Source organism: Cryptomeria japonica, chromosome 10, assembly GCF_030272615.1.
Source record: "Cryptomeria japonica chromosome 10, Sugi_1.0, whole genome shotgun sequence".
In the NCBI taxonomy this organism is placed as follows: Eukaryota; Viridiplantae; Streptophyta; class Pinopsida; order Cupressales; family Cupressaceae; genus Cryptomeria; species Cryptomeria japonica.
Genome location: NC_081414.1, coordinates 519,046,307 through 519,069,246, shown reverse-complemented (window position 1 = coordinate 519,069,246; position 22,940 = coordinate 519,046,307). Strand labels below are relative to the sequence as shown.

The 22,940-nt window shown below is 39.7% G+C and overlaps 1 protein-coding gene across 1 annotated transcript; it reads right to left on the bottom strand.

Moving 5' to 3' along the window:
• Positions 1–3,528: 3,528 nt before the first annotated feature.
• LOC131859053 (uncharacterized) lies at positions 3,529–22,283 on the bottom strand. Its single transcript, XM_059212571.1, has 2 exons — positions 21,888–22,283; positions 3,529–3,678 (listed from the first exon to the last, which is right to left on the bottom strand). The coding sequence occupies exons 1-2, from the start codon at positions 22,281–22,283 to the stop codon at positions 3,529–3,531; spliced, it is 546 nt and encodes a 181-aa protein (XP_059068554.1).
• Positions 22,284–22,940: the final 657 nt, after the last annotated feature.

Sequence of the window (22,940 nt, the reverse complement as noted above, 5' to 3'; positions counted from 1 at the left end):
AGTTATCCCCAATGGCAATAGATCCTTTCCCAATCACACCCATGAATGTATGATTGCACATCAAAATCTATGGGATGTGGCAAGGCTTAAATGTAGAAAACATAGACTGCACAGATGCCATATGATGAGAAGCTCCTGAATCTAGAAGCCATCTCCCTGAATCATGACTTGTAGTAGCACAAAGAGCTTGTCCCTTTCCTTTATCTATCCCAAAAGAGTGATCCTTTCCTTTATCCTTAGAAGAAGAAGCCAATGTAGACATTCTAGAAGGTAGGTTGATTCTATTCTTCTCAAGAAGATTCTTCAACTCATCAATATCCTTCTTATAACAATGATGTTCATCATGTCCTGACTTCTTGCAATATCCACAAAAAAGATTGTCCTTATATGATTGAGAATGGTGAAGCACCTTGTTGTGGAGAGGAAGATTGTGCTCCATCTTGTTGTGGTTTAGACTTAGGTTTCTTTTGATTCTTGCCTTTTCCTTGATTACTTTGATTCCCTTTGTTAGCCACCAAAGCTTGTGACTTTGAAGATTTGAAAATCCCCATCATGGTCAACTTAGATTTCTCAAGTATAAACATCTCCGTGAATGAATCAAATGAGGGATAAGTGTATGAGGAACCTTGAGCTAACCTATGGGTGTGAAAGCTAGATACAAAGGCTGTATACTCTGAAGGAAGCTTGTCCAACAAGTTATAAACCAATTGAGCATCCTTTTTGTCAATTCTGCAATCTTTTAGCTTTGCTCTTAGCTCAGTTGCTTTTGTGACATAATCTTGGATTGTATCAAAATCCTTGGGATCCAAAGTTGTGAGTTCACTATCAAGTTTGTAGCCCTTAATCTCATCAACTTGACCATACAATTTCTGAAAAATATCCCAAGCCTCTTTAATTGTTGTACACTTATCAATGTGAAAAATGAGGTCATCTGATACATACTTTCTAAGAGTTCCAAGTGCCATAGCACTCTTAGTAAGTCATTCAATTTGAGCTTTAGGATCAACCTTAGGATCGGGTGGTGCTGTAATAGTTTCATTTACATAATGAATGAGTCCTTTTTCCATTAGTTTACTCTATGCCTTAATCTTCCATGATGTGTAATTATGAGGAGTTAAAAGTGGAAATTTAGGAGAACCCATAGCACCAAAAAGAAAAAACACAAGATAGAGAGAGGCACAATCACACAAGACACCCCCCCAAAATACTCAATCAAGAAATCCCCCCAAAATGGTGATTTTGGCACTTTATACTTAGTGTGTATACAATGGGCCACTTGCAAAACAAGGCTAAGTGGATTTTTGATTTCAATTTACAACTTCTCAAAATGAGATCTAAGAGACTTCAACAATTATTGCTAGTGATCTAAACTGAGATCCAAGCAAAATGCAAGTACCAAATATGCCAAAAATGGCCAAATACTAAAAGTACAATTTCTACTTAAAATAACTACAAACATATGGTAGATTATGAAAGTAGACGAAAAAATATGCACTTTCAAAAAGAATGGCACCTGAAAAGGAGTCCATATGAGCCCAAACGAAGCCTCCAAAGTTGTAAAAATCAGGATTTTGTGCTTTCCAAACAAATTGTATCCAAAAATCAGAAAACTCCTACACCACTGTATAGATCACTAAATTCTACCCCAAATCAAAAAAAATTGCTCAAAAAAATGAGTCCGGATGAGTGAGATATCGCTATTTGAAAAATGCCTGCAAAATTATAATTTCTGGAAACTTTTCACCGCAGCGTCAAACTTCAAATGCCTCTAGATTTGGCCTCTGAAGTCTGATTTTGATGAAACAAAAGGAAAAAATGACTTTCTTAGACCTCCTAAATCTAATGGTAACCTTAGATTTGATCCATCAAGCTTCAATAATAACTTGCAATAGAAAACTCCAAAATACACAACCCCAAATAGCATCAAATTTCTCTCAATTAGCAAACCAATGACACTCTAATGACTCTGATACCATGTGAGACATGGACCAGCTCTGATACCATGTGAGATTTTGCTAAGATCAAGAGGCAATGGAAAGCACAAATAAGAGAGACAAAATATATGAGAGAAATAAACTATATTCTATCAAGATGAAAATACTGATCAACTTGATCATCAATCGATACATACAATGAATATGAGCCTGCTTATATAGGCAAGGCTATATGGATATGTGAGCACATAAACATGACATGTGGCTCAATAAGAAACAAGGGTAGATAGGAAATAGGTGTGGGTAGGTAGGAGAAACAATATAATAGTCCACATGAGGTGGATCACCTATTGAATGTGGAGTGTAACAACAAGATCAACACCATAAAAGGTGGAAATTCTCCTACACACACTATCCCAATGTGGCACAAACACCCAAGTGTCTCATACCCAAACTACTATGAAATGCATTTCCTAAGTAAAGTGTAATAATATCCAAGATGAATAATTATTTACACCAACAAAATTGCTTCCCTCGTTATTTTGCAAACTGATTCTACCCACATGAATTCTCCATGGATTCTGCTCAATACAAGTCTGACAACTTCCTTAGGAAATTCAGGAATGTTCAGAATCTCTACAAAATATAAATTTTCCACAATCTTATGTTTGGGTTTCATTACTCCATTTTCATCAGAAATGACCTCATTAAACATTTTCTTCAACTCTTCAATCCCTAGGTTTTCTATGTTGCAATGTATGTAAATTCTAGGGTCTTCTACAAATGCTACACCCTTAGGAATTTTTGTAAAAGCTCCTACAGAATCATCTTGTTTCACAATCTCGGGGATAATCTTGAATACAAGTCTAGGGCGTTTAACATTTTCCACAGTGGTGTTAGAGTATTCGGGTATTTACTTTATTAATTAAACATTCTTTGTTTAATTATTTAAGTTCCTTTTATCTCTTTTACACTTAAGCTAACTTTAGGTGCATATAATTAATTATTATGTGCAAACCTAGGTTTTCCCTTTTTAGGGTTTCTTTGTTAGAGTAAAGTAATTAATTAACTTTACTCTCCTCTTAAGATTTCCCTTTATGCACATATTAGTCATTTAATAATTAATATTTATTCATTAAATGCACACACCTTAGGGTTAGGTTTTCCTTTTGGTGTTGATCTCCTTTATAAGGATTGATCTCTTGTATTATTCATATTCTTGATTCATTTTTCTTTGATAATACATCTTTTCTCTTTGTCAGAGCCAAAACCCTTGTATTTGTTCTCTCTCTTTCTCTGTGACAGGTTTTTTGCATGTAGGTTTGCTTTTGGGTTCTGTGGATTTGTATTTCTCAAATCCTACATGGTATCAGAGCCAGATCTACTGCAACTTGTTCAAACTTTTGAAAGATTTTGAGATATAGGTTTTGGTTGCATCAGATCTGTGTTTGTCTTCTATTTTTTATTTTGGAATAGGGAGGTTTTTTTTTTTGGTGCACTTTGAGCCCAAACGAACCTCACCGTTGAGCTCGTAGCACCCAAAAACCCCTATTTCCATATAAAATTCATTCGATTTGGACACAGATGCAGTTTTTTATTTAAAAGGGCGTAGCCCTTTGGAGGCACCCGTCGCCGCCCACGCAGCCCGGCGGCCACCGCCGCCGGCGGTAAACCCCGTCGCGTCGCCCAGTGCCCACCACCGCCGCTCGCCGCCCGCGTGCTGCCCATCTACCCTACGCCGCCCCTACACCACCCCATTGCCGCCAGCCACCAGCGCTAGCCCCTGGTCGCCCAACAGACCAGGGGCTTATTTTTTTAAGCCCTTGAGGACTTAAAGGCCCATCTGGGTCCTTTTTTGAGCAGTTTTACAAAATTGGGCATAACTTGGGCATCCAATCTCTGTTTTTTGAAAATGAATAGGCGTTGGAAAGTTGACTCCGAGCTTGTTCTAATGGTGTAGGAATTTTTCCAAATTTCTCCAATTTGATTGCATTTTTTCATAGTCAAAATCTGAAGAGCCATTTTGCACTCCGAAGGGCATAACTTGCTTGTTTTTGCTCTGTTTTTTTAAAGCGAATAGGTGTTGGAAAGGTGGTTCTATGCTCTTTCCAGATATATAGTCTATTTCATCAGAAAATTCTTTAGGTGCTCCAAATTTTGTCTCAACCCGTTATTGCTTTCTATCATTTTCTGGCTTTCAGTTTGTACTAGGGATTAGTTTTCTGCATTGTGGGGGGGTGTTTTCTCTTACTTTCTATTATTTACATCAAAAAACCAGAATATACAAACACCACTACAACAAACAATCAAACCCCTTCTGCATCTTCTGTCTAGTTCTGAAAGACCACTTAATAATAATTAAAACATTCAGAGCAATTGAGGCACAGTTCACAGGATGGCCGACAAGCCTATTGACTCTCTCAGACCGCACAATTACCACACTTGGAAGGGTCGCATGATGACTCTTCTCCAATCTAGAGGGTTATGGTCCTATTTGGATGAGATTCAACCTCAGTTGACACATCCTTTTGAGGTTATGCAACACAGGAACAATATGGATCAAGCTATGGGATTGATGGCTTTACACATTTCTGACAATCTTCAGTTTCATCTTGAGGGTTGTCTCACTCCTCGAGCCATTTGGACCAAGTTTAAAGGACTTTTTGGTATTGTCAATGAGTTTAGAGCTTTATAGCTTGAGGCAGAGTTAACTTCCTTGGTACCTGATTCGTTTCCTTCTATTGAGGACTTTCTGATGAAGTTCAAACAACAACGATCTATCTTGCAGGGTTGTGGTAAGACTAAGACTGATACAGAGTGCATTTTCCTAATTCTCTCCAAGCTTCGGGGTCCATTTCAGATCTTCTCTTCGACCTTCTATTCCACCATGGATGCCTTGGGTGCTCGACATGTCATGCCTTCTTTTGAGGTCTTTTGTGATCGTCTGACTCATGAGCAGGCTAAGCTTAAGCAGTTGGATTCACTTTCAGGTTCACAGAACCAAGCATTGGTAGCCCAGTCCTCCAAAGGAAAACAGAAGCAGAAACTGAAACCTAAGAAAGATTCAGAGGCTAGTGAGAATCCCTCCAAGCCACCACCTAAGGTTGATTCAAAACCACAGTCCAATTCTAAACAGGGCAAATCTTCAAAGTCTGGTGAGTCTTCCTCCAAGACTAAGAAGAAAACAGGTGATCCTTGCAGTTTTTGTGGCAAGGAAGGACATCTCGTTTCCAGGTGTTGGAAACGTTTAGAGGCTTTGGAGGAAGCCATGCAGCAGCATAATATCAGTGCACCACAGCCTCCTTCATAGCCCACAGGGAAAGGTCATGCTCTTTCTGCATGAGCATGGTCCTCCACATCCACTTGGATTCTAGATTCTAGTGCTTCTCACCATATGACACACACAGAGGATTTGGTCACCGCTCTTGCCCCTACCGGCACTAGACATATTGTAGTTGGTGACTTAGCACAACTTTTCGTTCAGGGTTCTGGTACTGTTTCATTGGATGGTGGTTGTCTTCAGGATGTGCTTTTGGTTCCTGACATTTCGACAAACCTTCTATCCGTTTATCAGATTTGCCACTCTGACTCTGGTAAGATAGTTGAGTTCTCACCTCATGATGTGATTATTCGAGATCTTCATGATCCTGACTTGGTTGTGGCTACTGGGAGTGTGGATTTTGCATCTCACTTATATAGTTTTGATGGCTTTGAGAGTTCAGACACTGTTGGCTCCTCTCTTATAGCATATGCAGATTCAGTGAGCAGGCTTTGGCATGAGCGTTTTGGCCATGTCAATTACAGATATCTACAACAGATGAGTACACAGGCACTTGTGATTGAGCTTCCACAGATTTCTTGTACAGATGGTGTATGTCGTGGTTGTGTCCTTGGCAAACATCATCGAGATCCTTTTCCTAAGGGTCGAGCCTCTTGTGCTAGGGCAGCCCTAGAGGTCATACATAGTGATCTTATGTCCTTTCCGACTCCTTCCTTTTCAGGGGCCCATTATGTGCTCACTTTTATTGATGACTTCTCTAGACGTACATGGGTGTACTTTCTTAAGTACAAGTCTGATGTCTTTGACTCCTTTCGGATTTTTAAGACATTTGTAGAATGGGGGGAGTATGTAAATCAGGCTTTCAAAGATTTTTGCACTGAGCATGGTTTACAGCATCATTTTACAGTTCCTTACACCCCTTAGCAGAATGGTGTTGCTGAGAGAAAGAACAGAACCTTACGGGAGATGGCAAATTGTATGATACAGTCTCGAGCTATGAGTTCTTCATTTTGGGCTGAGGCAGTCAATTGTGCCAATTATATTTAGAATCGGATGCCCCATAAGGCATTGCGACATATGACTCCTGAGGAGGCTTGGACCCATGTCAATCCTGATGTTTCTACATTCCGAGTTTTTGGTAGTGAGGCTTGGGCATTTATTCTTGATGCTCAGTGGATAGCCATGGAGAGGAAAAACCAACCACTCATATTTGTTGGCTACTGTGAGGATGTTAAGTCATACAGGTTGTTTGTGTACGTTAGGAAATAGGAAATCATCACAAGCAAAGATAAACGTAATAATTCAATCACAAATGCATTCATTGCAATGAATCTATCCTAAGACACATTCAATAGAGACATGAAAACAAAGCATACAAAACTAGAAATTATGCAAACCATAGACACGATTTGAATGCTCCTTCATGCGGCTCCATTGTTCTTCTTTCCTCTCCAAATAGTTGTGGATCTCACCTACAAGTGCACACACAATTGAAAGCAAGTAGACGGGATTTTTGATCAAGAGTACTAGAAGCTTAGATTCGATAGCCTGATTATCAATTACCAATTAGCCTTGATTGATGAAGATCATCCAATTTATAGAAGAATTGGAGAGATGAACAAATTAGCATGATAGTGATTTGAATGGAAATTCAAATCAAGAATAGCAAAATTATGACATGTCTATGACAAATTGCTATGCAAAGATTTATGACAATTTATGACAAATTCTATGTCAAGAATTTATGACAATTTATGACAAATTTCTATGTCAAGAATTGATTGATTGTCAATTATGACAAATTATGACAAATTTCTATGTCATTTCCATGAATTTAGGAGAGAAATAGGAGGAATTTGAAATTAGGAAATTAAGAAAATTAGAAAATTGAAATTGATGAAAATTAGGAATTTGAAATTAGGTAAATTAATTAATAATCTTTCATTTATTAATTAATTCACAAAGAGGAATAATTAGCCAATTAAATGAAGATTTAATTGTAATGAAAAGACTTAGGATAAATAAGTAATTTATTAATCCTAAAGGAAGAAAATGATAAGCAAGGTTAAATGACTAAATCACAAAACCCTAGAAGGTGAATTAGCAATGCGAGGATGACAATTAGGTCTTGATTGAAGATAATTAATGTCGATCATGATTTTGATTTAACAAAGGACCAATGTGATAAATGATTTGATTGATAAATGCGCCAATTGATGAGGAACAATGACAAATTGATCCAAATTGACACGATTGAGAAGGATGAGGATCGATGACGAATTGATCGCAATATGACAAGATTGACAAGGACAAAGATCGACCAAAATCATGATTGAAGGTTGTTGTCGACAAGACCAAATTCGAAGGCGAGATGATAGAAGAATGACTCGATGCTCACAAATGATAAAAACCAAGTGCATGACATAGGAGAAATGTTAATGCGATGCAAAAACCTAAAATGAGGCAATGCGCAAATGTTAAAGTATGACCCTGCAAGCGTTGACCATTTTTAGGTGTCTACATTTTGCCCCTCTTTGAGACAATGCGATTTTAAGCGTTGTTTCAAAGAACAATAATGAAAATGCCCCGGATGTTGACAATGACATATGAAAATGCCCCAGACAATAACAATGATATATGCATGCCCCCTCGAGGAATTGGCTGGAAACATGCAGAAAAGAGGCCAATTGATCGATAAAAATGATAGGATCGAATGGACGGACAATCAGAGATCGGATGCATGAAGGACAAGCAATTTAACGTGCACAAGACCACGACCAACATAACATGGAGAAGACACACGTCCATCTATGCAATGACAAAGAGCTATAAATGAGACCAAGAGGTGGAAAATTGCTCATTTGCACTAGCTAAACAGGAGGATTTGGTGCTCTAGACAAGGACACTTGCAGAGAGATGGCGAACATTCCAATGGCGGATCACCTTGGAGAACATGTACGCACATTCAGATGACCGGACGACACAGGAGCCGCGGTATGGATCTCAAAAACCCATGTTTGCAATTTCGTGAATTTTGAATGCTTGCGGGACATTGCGGGGCCCACAAAGGGATGCAGAAACTGACTTCTGCACCTGTGCAGAGAAAATCTTGCACTTGTGTCAGGTATTCTGCGCTTGTGTAAGGGTACACAGGTGCAAGAGTCAAGACACAGGTGCAAGAGGCAAGACACAAGTGCAATTGTGCATGTAAGACTCAATTTAGGTTCAAAACTGCATGCAAAGGACCTGAAAAGGGGGGACAAGGGTAGGATAGGGTAAAATAGATAAAGTACACCCAAATTTGGCCATAAAACAAGGAAATGTAGCCCGTAGGAACAAACCCTAAAATTGACAAAAAGATGCCCCAATTGTGATGCAGAGTCGACAGTATCCGTTGATCACGCGGGAGAATCGACCAGACTGTTTTATGCTACGACATAGACTCAGGAGCACGGACAGAGACAGATTAGCAGGACTTGGCATATATTACATCACATACATGCCCGAGATTAGGGAAAACACAAGATTTCTTACCACATTGGCAGAGCGATGGCATTCGGAGACCTCCTCATTCCATTTGGCGACTGGCGAAGTGACAGTGACATTGGAGGATGTATGGCGTATCCTCCGCATTCCGATACATGGAGAGATGATAGAGTATGACCCAGTGACAGGGAGAGATGCATTATGTAGGCTATTTGAGTTTGACTCAGATGATCTGGACATTGTCGAGAGGGAGATCCACTGGGAGACTATGGCAGGAGAGTATGATCAGCGATGTGTGGTGATAGCAGTTGTGATAGCAGGAGACAGATGAGGACATGGATTCCCTATTAGATGGGGAAGAGTGCTAGAGCAGATGGTGATAGAGGGGATGGTGTATGCGTGGGGACCATGTGTGCTTTCTATGCTATATTTTCAGCTGCATCAGATAGCGTATCAAGGAGTGCAGACTTTGAGCTATGGAGTCACATTGCTTCAGGTATGGGCATTTGAGCACATAGCCATATGTCGACCGATTACAAAGAGACAGGTTGTACCACACCGACCATATGTGTATTGCTATGGTGGAGCAATGAGATAGGGTCCATTTGGATACATATTATACTAGCGACATGAGCTAGACAGCTGAGAGAGTTCACATGGAGGCCATATCTTGATTGCTCTGGATGGTCAGATGACAGTGATGAGCTACCATATTGTAGATAGGAGAGGTACCTGATTGGGTGACCAGTGAATCGCCAGAGAGTGATTGAGATGTACCTGCCAGAGAGAGTCAGATGACAATTTGGAGAGACACAGGACGTACCTAGGAGGACTGCATGCTTTGCCCGATCTCACAGAGAGACGAGTCAGTGGGGGAGTATGATTCAGCCACACATAGCATATGCCGACTTTGCAGAGCTACAGCAGAGACAGTGGGATTGGAGGTCAGATGTGGCAGACGCCGGGATGACAGATGAGTATGAGAGATGGTTTGCACGACGACGGCCAGTGCCATTGACAGATCCGGATATTCCAGTACCGAGGCGACAGGAGGACTTCCCACTCACAGGAGAGGAGGGAGATGATGAGGACGAGGAGGATGAAAAGGATGATGAGGATGATAGGGACGGGGATGAGGGAGATGATGGTGGGGAGGATGATGATGAGCCAGACTCAGCTGATTAGGAGACATTGCAGGATATTCCCATAGAGTCAGAGACAGCTAGGATAGAGGAGATGGAGATGTGCAGGGCTACCATAGCGAGTCAGCAAGACTATATTGCAACATTGGAGAGATAGAATGCCAGCTTGAGGATAGAATGAGATACAGCAATGGCTCAGGCACAGCGAGAGGGACGGAGAGTCACTGAGTTCATTGGGTCGATTAGGGATGCCAGTGCATGGGAGATGGCATAGATGCTGGTAGAGACCAGAGAGGAGAGACTGTATTGGAGGACACTATATGAGAGTGCAGTTCCACCAGAGCGGAGAGCACCTTCATATCGAGCACGATCAAGGACAGAGAGTAGGTCACGCTCACGGAGGTCATTGAGCAGCATGGGGGTGAGTGGACCTATGAGACCACCACAGCCAGGACCAGGAGGGACATCATCCGCGAGACATGGCAGGGATGAGGAGGATAGAGGGAGCACCCAGTGACAGAGGCACGTGCTCCTTATGACAGACAGTGGACATTATGTAGTTTGACATGTTGTAGTCAGCCTGCGGGCCATACTTAGGACAGACAGTCCGATTTTGTACTCCGATATTATTATGATATGTGATATGAAATGCATCGATATGATGGGATGCAATGTGTTATGATTTGTAGTTATTTTGCAATGTATGGATGACTTATGTACTTGTTTATGAACATGTATGGATGTATTTTTATGTACTTTTGATGTATTTATGAAATGAAATGGATAAAATGCTTGATGTAATATGTGATGGAATGCAAATGTACTAAACAATGAATGTAGGATATAGCATATGTGTTTGGATATCGGAGCACTAGACCGAACTGACTATCTGGACTGATGGAAGAAATGTTAGTAAGAAGAAATGAGACAGGGGAGAGTTAGAGACAAAGAAAAACTTGCTTTCAGTAATGCACTTTGTAGGTGAGAACCTTTATTTTTATAAAATGGATGCGTAGCATCATGGCATTGAAGGGCAGAGCTGAAATGCAACCCTTTTTGCAAAAGACAGACACATCACAGACAAACGACAATCACAATCAAAAAAGAAAAAGACCATGAGCCATCCCAGTCACTCTAAATCACTCAGTGACATCATCGAGCAACATAGGAACATGATTGAAGCCAAAGATAAATCAATAAAAAGATAAGATACACAAATTCAAGCAAATCAGACAAACATCTTGATCTTTATTGTCAAAAGTTGAAAGTGCTGATAGGACGATCATGTTGTCTGGTTTCAGAACATGTGGTACCCCGTCTAAGACAGGACACAGTCTGGTTTCGAGTATACCACACCCTGTATAAGACCCATGATATTAGGAACAAGGAAAATGATTTTGATACTGATATTCGATTGATATGACAATTGTGATCAGTTTGAATGTTTGGTTTGATGGAAAGAGTTCATCTGTGAATGTGTGATTTCATTAAAGCACAGTGTTGGATTGCGAGTTGTTGGATGTATACTCAGTGATTTGTCTTATGCACAAAAGGATCATTTATTGCAAAATGTTTGTTTTTGTTTTTGGAGTTTTACAATTTTTATTTTTTTCGTTTTTTTTAAGGACTGTATTTGACTTTTTAGGGATTTTTTCAGGACATTTTTCAATTTTTATGAGATTTTTTCAGGACATTTTTTCAAGTTTTTATGAGATTTTTTTAGGACATTTTTAAATGTTTATGAGATTTTTTCAAGACATTTTTCAATTTTTTTGAGATTTTTTTCAGGACATTTTTAAATGTTTTTTTTTTTTAATGATTTTTTTGCCCCCAGTGTCTAGCAAAGCAAGGAATATGACAGGTGAATAAATAGGCTTGCTGAAATGATGGTGGATAAAGGGAAGACAAAGGCCTTTTATTAAGGAGACAATACGGATGCAATTTTCAAGGGCTATTGTGTGATGGGACAAGAGACTGGATATGACAATGTAAAGCAGGAACATGGCATGAGGGACATGTCAAGAGGTTTTTTGAAACCATGTTTAAATTTTGCATCCTTATCTCAGACCAAGATCAAGGAATAAAAAAGAGTGTATGGATAGTGATAAGATATGGATAGGATAAGAAAGACCAAGAATGGATAAGGGACATGGACTAAAGGTCGGGATTGGCTAAGGGATAGTGGCAAAAAGTTGCAATAAGCTAGGGAATATGGATGAAAGGTTGTAATAAGCAAATGGATAAAGACCAAAAGCTATGATAGACTGAAAGCTGCAAACAAGATGCATGATGCTCATGACGATCCTCAGCCTTGTCAAGATCAAAGGTGGAAAGGGAAACTGGACATGAGGGACAATAGGATATGAAGGGTAATGACAGGGGTTCGATAGGATAATGGAAGGATGAAACTTGCCCCCAAGTGTGGTGTACAAGAAGTTCATAGATTACGCATGATGCCTGTTTGCCAGGTTTTCATCACGGTACTTGCCCAAGGTGCCTGTTTGCCAGGTTGTCACCAGTGGACGAATTATTTTTCTTTATTTTTTTTCTTCTTTTGTCTTTTTTGTTTTTTTTTTCACTTTTTTTTTTCAATTTTTTTTTCAATAGAAGATGGACACATGATAGGGGATGGAAGAAGGACTCAAGCATCTTTTTGTTTGGAGAGTAGCCTTGAAAAAAAATGGACCATGACCTTTAAAAGCATGCTCAAAGACGTTGGTAGGATAAGGACATGGAAAATGAGATGAAACTAAGGCTAGGATTTATGCAAAGGATTGGACCAGAGGGATGGAAGGATGGAAAATATGCATTGGATAATGGATAGGGTATTGGAAGAATTGGGCTTTAGTGGACGGAAATGAAGGCAAGATCGACATTGGCACACACCTTGAGGGGTGATGGACTGATGGAGGAAAAATGGGTTTTGGATATGGAGATTTTGATGAAGGAATAGCTATGGATTTTGGGACATAAGGGCCCAAAATGGATAAAGAAGGTGATGGAGGAATAGACTTGGAATGTCTAGATGGAGGAATAGCAACTTTGGATGCCAAGTTGGATTTTTCTTTTTGTGCTTCAAGAAGCTGCTTAGGGATCCACATGGTTTTTGATTTTTCATACTTTTGTGGTTCCTTGGAGTGCATTGCTTGCACAAGAGATTTAGGAACCCATATATATTTTGACTTTGCTTTATTTTTCTCAGTGGGCCTTTGTGGCCTTTTGGATATTTCTTTTTCTTTATAGATCATATTTTTCTTTGTTTTGACATGTCGATTATATTGGACATGTTGATCCTTGAATACATGTGGATTTCCAGACTTATGACTTTTATACTTGGCATCCAAATTGCTTGGAGGGGGAAAGGAATGCATGGATGGATATGAATGAAATGGACTTCTTTTGAATGGATGAAATTTACTCAAGGATGTGTGCCTTTGCTGACCTTACATAGAGAATGAAGGAATATAAGGACCTAAAATGGATGGAAGCGATGATGGGGAAGGTGGACATTTGGATTTTGACTTTGAAGGGATACTAGCGCCTTGAGTGTGAGCTCTATAGCCATGACCATTAGTATATTCTTTGATATGGAGGGATTCTTGCTTATGGTGATCTACTCCTTTGCCTTTATGAATATCTTGACTTGTAGGATACTCTTTTCTTTGGGAAGAAGATGTGAGTCCATTATGAGGTGGATATGATATGAGAGAAATAATGAGATCTTGAAGTGGATCGGATTGGACCAAAGTGGAAGAACCCATTATGCATGTTGAGGGTTCATGAACATCTTGCACTGACACATTAGAATCATGAAGGGGATTAGGATCATGAGGGGGACTAGGATTGTGTAGTGGACATGGTTCAATGACAAGTTGTTCAAGAGATGGAATGGGAGAAATAATGGGATCATCACAAGAAATGAGATCTTGGAGTGTATATGGAGCATTATGACAAGGAGATGGAGGAACAAGTGGATCTTGTGGAGGATCTGAAGGAATGATAGGGTCTTGTGTTGGAAATGAACTTGGAAGGATACTTTGATCTTGACAAGGAGGAAAATCATTGGATTCCTCTTTAAAGGTACTTTGCTCTTGACTTTCAATGGGATCATCATAAAGGATGGAAAGGATATCTTGATCTTTCTTAGGAAATGGAATGTCAATGGGATTTGAAAGGACATTGTGTTCATGAAATGGAAGGGGATCGTTTGGGATTTGATAGACTGGGATATCTTGATCTTGCTCGGGGAATGGAGTGTCAATAGGACTTTGGATAGGATGGACAAGAATAGGGGAATCATTGTGAGTGTCTAGGAACATGGGGTCCTGGTCAACAATTGGATGGGATGATAAGGTTTCAGGATCTTGATCTTGATCTATTTCAAGACACGTTTCTTCATGCTCTAAATTATCCTCTTGACATGAGGTTGGACTTTTGATATGCATGGTGGATTCTAACAAGGGATCAATGTTTTGGCATGAAGGAAATACACTTTGAACATTTGTGATGGATTTTGGCAAGGAATCAATGCTTGAACATGAGGAAGAGGGACTTTGAATGGGGTCTTCTAAAACAGGTAATGGCAATAAAGTGCATGGTTGCATTGGGTCTTGTATTTCTGAAACATGACAAGGATGTGCATCATGAATTGGATTATCTTGCCAATCAATTATGGATAGCTCTTGGGTAATTGCATCCTTGGGTGTATTGTTTGATGAGGACAATATGGAAGGTTCTTGTGAAACTTCTAAAGGTGTAGGGATAGATGCCACTAGAGAGTCAATTTGTTTGCGGGGGGATGAGGCATTGCTAGACATAGTTGTATTATCTTGATCTTCCTCAAAGAACTCACTTGGTAATTTCCTTAAGAGCATTGCAATAAAGCCACCTTTTTTTCGAGGTTTTGACATAGTTGTATCTGGAATTTGAACTTGTTTGGAAAGAATTTGGTTTTGGTCTGATGTCATGTTTTGATTTTGAACTAGATGTTGATTAGATTGGTTTGACATGTTCAAAATTGGGCTTGGTGTGTGCTGCAACCTTTGTTTTTGAATGTTTGGTTGTTGTTGTTGATACTGAGTTGTCCATTTAGTTTGTTGTTGATACTTGATAGTCGGTTGGACATATTGTTGAGATTGGACCATTGGTTGTATTGGTTGTATATGTTGGACCATTGGTTGAACATGTTGGACCATTGGTTGAACCATTGGTTGTATTGGTTGAAAATCAGATTGATAGTAAACACCTTCTTGTTCTTATTGTGGAGGCACATAATGTTGAAATTGATGTTGTCTCTTTTCTTGAAATTGTTTCATCATCTCTATTTGTGAGAGGAGAGTTGGTATGTCTGATCGTTCGATAAGAGACCTTACATCAATTGGCTCAATATTTGGATTTCGACCTGGAAGTTTTCGAAACATTTTGGACATTTGTGATCTATTCTTCTCAATGTTTTTCACTCTTTGTTCCAAAATCTCCTCTTCTTGAGCTAGCTTCTCCTCTAGTTTTTGTATTTGGAGACTTGTTTCATCATAAAAAGTCTGATCAATGTTGCTTTGTTGTTGGGTTGGATAGAATTGTGATTACATTGTCGGTTGATATGTCAAACTTTGTTGCATCATTGGTGCTTGGAACCTTGTTTCAATAGACATGTCACTATGCAAATACAATACTTTTGAAATTTTTTTGAGGATAATGTATGATATGCAAACTAAATAGATGAAAATGCAATCTATGACAAGAGTGCAACTTATGTTTTTGGTTGTTTTTGAAGATTTTGACAAACTTATGAATGCAAATCTAAGAGAGAAACCCTTAGGAAATTGAAATGATGTCTAGACCTCAAAGGACAAAAGGACCAAGTGACAAAAGGACAAAATGACAAAGTCTCCCCTATATGCTTGGATACTAAGCTAGGTTTGACCAAATGACATGGATGACAAAAAGGAGAAAAGGGTTGATAAGGTCTAGACCTCCTAACAATGACTTAGGGTTTATCAAAGATTCACATTACTCAAGTATGACAAAACCTAGTTTTGACACTATATGCAAAGGGACAATTAATATGCAAGTGACCCTAATATGATATGATAATGACCCAAGCTTAATGAAGAGACCTAGGGTATGCAAAGTATGACAATGATATGACTTTAATGCAAGAGGACACATGAAAATGGATGACCCTTATTGATATGCAAAGGAGTATGACTTAGGTGAAACCTAACCTTGGTACTTGACAATGAGTTTTGCAAAATGCAACCTAGGATGAACCTAAATGTAAGTGACATGCTTCTTGAGACAAGATCTTGAACAATATTTGACAACCATGTTTGAAGATGAGTTTTAAACTTTATTGAACCTTTGTTGGATGAATGTCTCTTGTGTTTAATCTTATGTTGGATCAATTTGTTTTGTTCTTGAAATGAGATACAATTCAACTTTTGACAAGAAAAGAATACAAGATATTGCAACTTAGACTCAAGACAATCATGCTCATTTCCACATTTCTTATGGTAGGCAAGGACATTAGGTACTTGAGAGGTAGACTCATTATGGGATTCAAGGAGAATACATAGATGCTTGACCCCACGGGCTCCCCTCCACGGCACTCACTTCTCAGGGCAGCCAAGCATCAGTCCCCATGGAAATCTCCCCATGGCGAACTTAGTATCTCTTCCAAGTATCTGAACTTGTCCTTCTCAAGCAACTAGAAGGGTTTTTGGCCTCTAAAAACAAGGTGTGTAGTAAGGATTTCTGTTAAGCGTTACTCCTTGATGTCACGCAAGCATGATTGAGACATTAAGCCCATCAAGATACCAAACAAATGTAGTCGTGCAAGCACTATTTAGACCAAGAGGCCCTACTTAGATGTTGATATGAGAAAGAGTCCAAGGGTCATCACTTCCCAAGTAACTGCAATTCCCACGTAACACTTCCTTCAAAGCTTTCGCTCATCGGGTATTTTTTTATAGTGAGTTAGAATGCCAAGGAATTCTAGCCATACTCACTTTGGGTCATTCCCTTCTCACAATTATCACTTGCTTGCAAAAGCAAAGTGGTCGGGAAGGCAGGCCCTCTAAAGGAGACACACAATCCAAGACAAAAGCATGGTATCGAAGATCTGGATTTTTGATCACCCTAAAAAGGATGAGAGCATACTCTCCTACTCCAATGTCACACTCAACAATCAAAGCATAAACACATTCATTCCAACCTATTTAGAAATCACTAAGTGCCTAATTAAAAATCACAAACACAAAGTTTGGTTGTTTCTCCAAGGCAACCTGCAAAACCCGAGTTAGAAGTTTGATTTGTTGTCTTTGATTATCGATTCTGCATAAACATGTTAGTAATTTGATTTTTTGTCTTTTCCATGCATATGCCAAGATTCTGCACAGATAATTAGTACCAAAATCCAAAGCACAAAAAACAAAATGCAAAAACACAACAAATTTCAAGTAAACACTGCATTTTTTACCTCTGTTCTGGACTTTACACAGGCGCAGAACTTATGACACAGGCGCAGAACCCATGACACAAGCACAGAATGTCATCTACACAAGTGCAGAATGCTCAACATAGGCGCAGGTTGCTTCACACAGGCACAGGAGTCTCCAGAAAACCCTGCACGACCCTGTTTTTGGTTTTTTTGGCCTGCAAATCAACTTGAGAGGACTCAAAACACCATAAAGAGGTTAGAAGGTTAGTTTTTCACGTCGGGTTCACCAATTAATGTACATTAGGAAATAGGAAATCATCACAAGCAAAGATAAACGTAATAATTCAATCACAAATGCATTCATTGCAATGAATCTATCCTAAGACACATTCAATAGAGACATGAAAACAAAGCATACAAAACTAGAAATTATGCAAACCATAGACACGATTTGAATGCTCCTTCATGCGGCTCCATTGTTCTTCTTTCCTCTCCAAATAGTTGTGGATCTCACCTACAAGTGCACACATAATTGAAAGCAAGTAGACGGGATTTTTGATCAAGAGTACTAGAAGCTTAGATTCAATAGCCTGATTATCAATTACCAATTAGCCTTGATTGATGAAGATCATCCAATTTATAGAAGAATTGGAGAGATGAACAAATTAGCATGATAGTGATTCGAATGGAAATTCAAATCAAGAATAGCAAAATTATGACATGTCTATGACAAATTGCTATGCAAAGATTTATGACAATTTATGACAAATTCTATGTCAAGAATTTATGACAATTTATGACAAATTTCTATGTCAAGAATTGATTGATTGTCAATTATGACAAATTATGACAAATTTCTATGTCATTTCCATGAATTTAGGAGAGAAATAGGAGGAATTTGAAATTAGGAAATTAAGAAAATTAGAAAATTGAAATTGATAAAAATTAGGAATTTGAAATTAGGTAAATTAATTAATAATCTTTCATTTATTAATTAATTCACAAAGAGGAATAATTAGCCAATTAAATGAAGATTTAATTGTAATGAGAAGACTTAGGATAAATAAGTAATTTATTAATCCTAAAGGAAGAAAATGATAAGCAAGGTTAAATGACTAAATCACAAAACCCTAGAAGGTGAATTAGCAATGCGAGGATGACAATTAGGTCTTGATTGAAGATAATTATTGTCGATCATGATTTTGACTTAACAAAGGACCAATGTGATAAATGATTTGATTGATAAATGCGCCAATTGATGAGGAACAATGACAAATTGATCCAAATTGACATGATTGAGAAGGACGAGGATTGATGACGAATCGATCGCAATATGACAAGATTGACAAGGACAAAGATCGACCAAAATCATGACTGAAGGTTGTTGTCGACAAGACCAAATTCGAAGGCGAGATGATAGAAGAATGACTCGATGCTCGCAAATGATAAAAACCAAGTGCGTGACATAGGAGAAATGTTAATGCGATGCAAAAACCTAAAATGAGGCAATGCGCAAATGTTAAAGTATGACCCTGCAAGCGTTGACCATTTTTAGGTGTCTACAGTTTGATCCTGATTCCAGAGAGGTCCTATTTCGGCAGGATGTCCAGTTTGATGAGTGCTATCCTCAGATGGATTCTTCATCCCCAGCTTCTCCCTCATTGCCTACTCCTTCCTCTTCATCTCTTGAGGATTACTTATCTCTTGAGGATGATGTAGATGATGATCCACCATCTCCACCACCACTAGTTGCTCCATCTTTGCCGAAGTGGGCCAGTGATACTGTTGATGCAGCTGGTTCTTTGGCAGGTGATCCTTCAAATACTCATCGCACTCGTGCTCAGACATCTGGTTCTAGTCTTTTGAGTCATGCCATTTCAGATTATCCTCAAAATTTTTTCAGAGGCGACACGACACCTTGAGTGGGATAGGGCCATGGATGAGGAGTATTCTTCTTTGATGAAGAATCATACTTGGGATCTTTGTCCTCTTCCTAAGGGAAGAAAGTTGGTACGGTGCAAGTGGGTGTATCGTACCAAGTATGCTGCAGATGGTTCTATTGATAAGTATAAGGCCCGTCTTGTTGCGAAGGGGTTTTCTCAGGTAGAGGGTATTGACTACTCTGAGACCTTTGCTCCTGTCACCAAGATGAATTCTATACGCCTGGTACTTTCACTTGCAGCTTCACAGGGATGGATAGTGTTTCAAATGGATGTGAAGAGTGCCTTCTTGCATGGAGACCTACATGAGGAGATCTATATGGAGCAGCCTCAGGGATTTGTGCAGGACACTTCTTTGGTTTGCAGACTTCGTTGTTCATTGTATGGTCTCAAACAAGCCCCCAGGGCTTGGTATGAGAAGATTGACTCTTTTTTGCTTTCCTCTCACTTCACACGCTGTCATTCTGATCACACAGTGTATCTTCAGCGTCAGGAGGGTGATCTTTTGATTCTTGTGCTATATGTCGATGATCTCATCATTACAGGTAGCTCATCCTCCATGATTCAGAGTGTTCAAAGAGCTTTGATGGAGCAGTTTGAGATGATAGATCTTGGTCTCTTGCACTTCTTTCTGGGTCTACAGGTTATTCAGTCTTTGGATGGGATTTCCATATTTTAGGAGAAGTATGCTCTTGATATGCTTCAGCGATTTGGCATGCTTGATTGCAAGTCTGCCCCCACTCCATTTCAGTCAGGTGTTGTTTTGTCTTCCACTTGCTCTACTCCTTCAGTAGACCCCACTTTATACAGGCAGTTGGTTGGCAGTTTGTTGTACCTGACACATTCTCGTCCAGATCTTTCCTTTGCGGTTGGTCTTGTCTCTCAGTTCTCCCATGATCCTCATGAGAGCCATTGGCAAGCAACCAAACGTATTTTGAGGTACATTCGGGGCACCACACATTATGGCATTCACTACACTTCAGGATCCCCTCACATCATTAGCTTCACTGACTCTGATTGGGCTGGTGATGTCAATGATCGAAAGTCTACTTCTGGCTTCATTTTTTGCCTTGGTTCTGGTCCTATTACATGGTCTTGGAAGAAGCAATCTGCTATTGCATTATCATCTACAGAGGCTGAGTACCGTGCAGCAATGTTAGCTAGTTAGGAGGTTTTATGGCTTCGGCAGTCGATGACAGAGTTTGGGTTTCCTCCAGATTGTCCCACTACTCTTTGGTGTGATAATCAGAGTGCCATTCATATTTCTTGCAACCCAGTGGAGCATCAGCGGACAAAGCACATTGAAATCCACATGCACTTCATCAGACAGTTGATTTAGGATGGTTCTCTCATCTTGGAGTATATTCCTATAGAGGAGTAGGTTGCAGACATCTTCACTAAACCTTTGGCATCTCCGCGCTATCTTCAGTTGTGCTCCATGCTTGGGGTGAAGGAAGTTGTCCTTGGGGGGTCTCAGTGAGGCCTTCCTTCCTTCATGTTTTCTTTTCAGCATGTTTCTGTATCTCTTTTTGGAGAGGAGTTTTTTCCCACTGGGTTTTCTCCTTTACTCCGCTTTATAGAGATTTTCTTGTATTAGGGTACCTGATCAGGCCTTGTTGCCGGGACCCTCTTTTGCATTGTAGTTACTTTGCTTTCTTCTGCATTGTTTGTAGCTGCATTGTAGCTTATCTTAAGGGGGGGTGTTAGAGTAAAGTAATTAATTAACTTTACTCTCCTCTTAAGATTTCCCTTTATGCACATATTAGTCATTTAATAATTAATATTTAATTATTAAATGCACACACCTTAGGGTTAGGTTTTCCTTTTGGTGTTGATCTCCTTTATAAGGATTGATCTCTTGTATTATTCATACTCTTGATTTATTTTTCTCTGATAATACATCTTTTCTCTTTGTCAGAGCCAAAACCCTTGTATTCGTTCTCTCTCTTTCTCTGTGACAGGTTTTTTACATGCAGGTTTGCTTTTGGGTTCTGTGGATTTGTATTTCTCAAATCCTACATTCTTGACCTATTAAAGGTTGAGTTCTTTCTTTTCATTGTAAGAATCACATTACATATTTTTGTGAATATTGAGCTCTCTCTTTTTGAGTATATTCTTTGTGTTTTGTATGTTCTTCAGATTTTGCTTCATTGCTTCTCCTTGTAATAGGTTATTCGGCTTGCAGAACCTCTTTAGCCTCCTGTGGTGTTGTATTTTCTCAACTCCTATATGGTATTAGAGCTTGGATCTGCAGCTGCCTGTTCTTGTTTTGAGAATTTTTGCTTTGGAAGCAGATCTGGGTTTTCAGAAATTTTTTATGTACCTAGGGTTTGAGCTTTTTTTCTGAGCACTTTGGGCCTAAACGGACCTCACCATCATGTTCAAAAGGCCCGAAAACCCCTATGGTCATATAAAATTTGACCTATTTTGGTTTGTGAGCCTCTGGGAACATTTTTTTTTCTCAGATCTAGGCCATACGACCTTGGCATGCAGATCGAGAAAAAAATTTCAAAAAAATAAAAAATTTGCCTTTTTACGGCATGCAGGCCGAAATTTGCTTTTAAAAAAAAATTTTGAAAAAAAAAAAAGAGGTGTTTGTTTCTTTTTAAGAAAAAAAAATTTTTTGGGAAAGATTTTTTTTGGGGGTTTGGGGGTACCGCAGGGTACCGGACTGACAGGCCTATCAGACCTGTCAGTCTGGCCTCTGCAGCCCTTTCCGGCATCCCTCCCCGGCCCCTGTCGGCTACAAACTCCGGCCCCCGCCGGTCGTTCCCTTCGGCTTCTCCTCGGCTTCCGCTCCCACTCCCACCAGTCGCTCAGCTCCCCACCAACCGCCACCCATAGTTCCTCCCTTTCAGCCTCTACTTGTTCCTCCAACCACCGCTCCGCTCGCCAGTCATCGCCTGTAGCTCCTTTCCCCGGCCGTGCTCCGCCCTGGCCCCCGCCGGTCAGTCCCCGGCCGCCGCTCCGGCTCCTCGGCCCTTTTTTCCAGCCGGCCACCGCTCCGCCACCGGGCCGCCACCCGGCCTCCACCCTGCCACCGGTGCGCCATCCACTAGCCATCGGACCACCAACAAGCAACCAGACCCCCTTTTTTGGCTTTTTCAGGGGGGGTTTGGTTTTTTGGCCCTATCTTGGGCATACGGAGTCATTTTTTTGAAAACGAATAGGCGTCGGAAAGCTGGTTCCGAGGCTAACATCATGGTGTTGGTATTTTTTTTCCAATTTTTCTATTTGACTATGTTTTTTTGCAATCAAAGTGAGGTCTCTTTTTTGCATTCCGGGAGACGTAGAATGAGCATCCGACCTCCGTTTTTCAACAACTTTATATTTTTCGAAAGCGTGTTCTATGTACTTTCCAGAAATATGAGTTTTTTTTCTAGATTCTACTCCATGCATATTTTATTTAGTTTTTTGCTTTTCAGCACTCTAGTGGATATCGTGGTTGTTTTAGGTCCTAGGATCTCTTTTCTGAGTAGGGTGTCTCTGTTTTGATTCTCGTTTCTATTTCCAGTCTTCTTATCATTGTAGCTTGTAATTATGCAAACGCACTGAGATAAAGTGCCATCACGCATTGTTTACTTGGAATCTTGCATATCTTGTGTCTTGTTGTACATGCACTGTTGATCAAGTGCCATGAGGGGGTTGATGTTTGCCTTTATTTGCCATCTTCCTTTGTCAAGTGAGTGTTCCTTCCATGACATTCACCTAATGATGATA

Bases quoted from the DNA above. Each gene is read 5' to 3' on its own strand.
- LOC131859053 (XM_059212571.1), bottom strand. From the start codon at position 22,283: ATGGCTAGTGGATGGCGCACCGGTGGCAGGGTGGAGGCCGGGTGGCGG. The intron at 3,679-21,887 runs GTACCCTGCGGT...GGGGTGGTGTAG, and splicing joins CTGATAGGCCTGTCAGTCCG to GGGCGGCGTAGGGTAGATGG.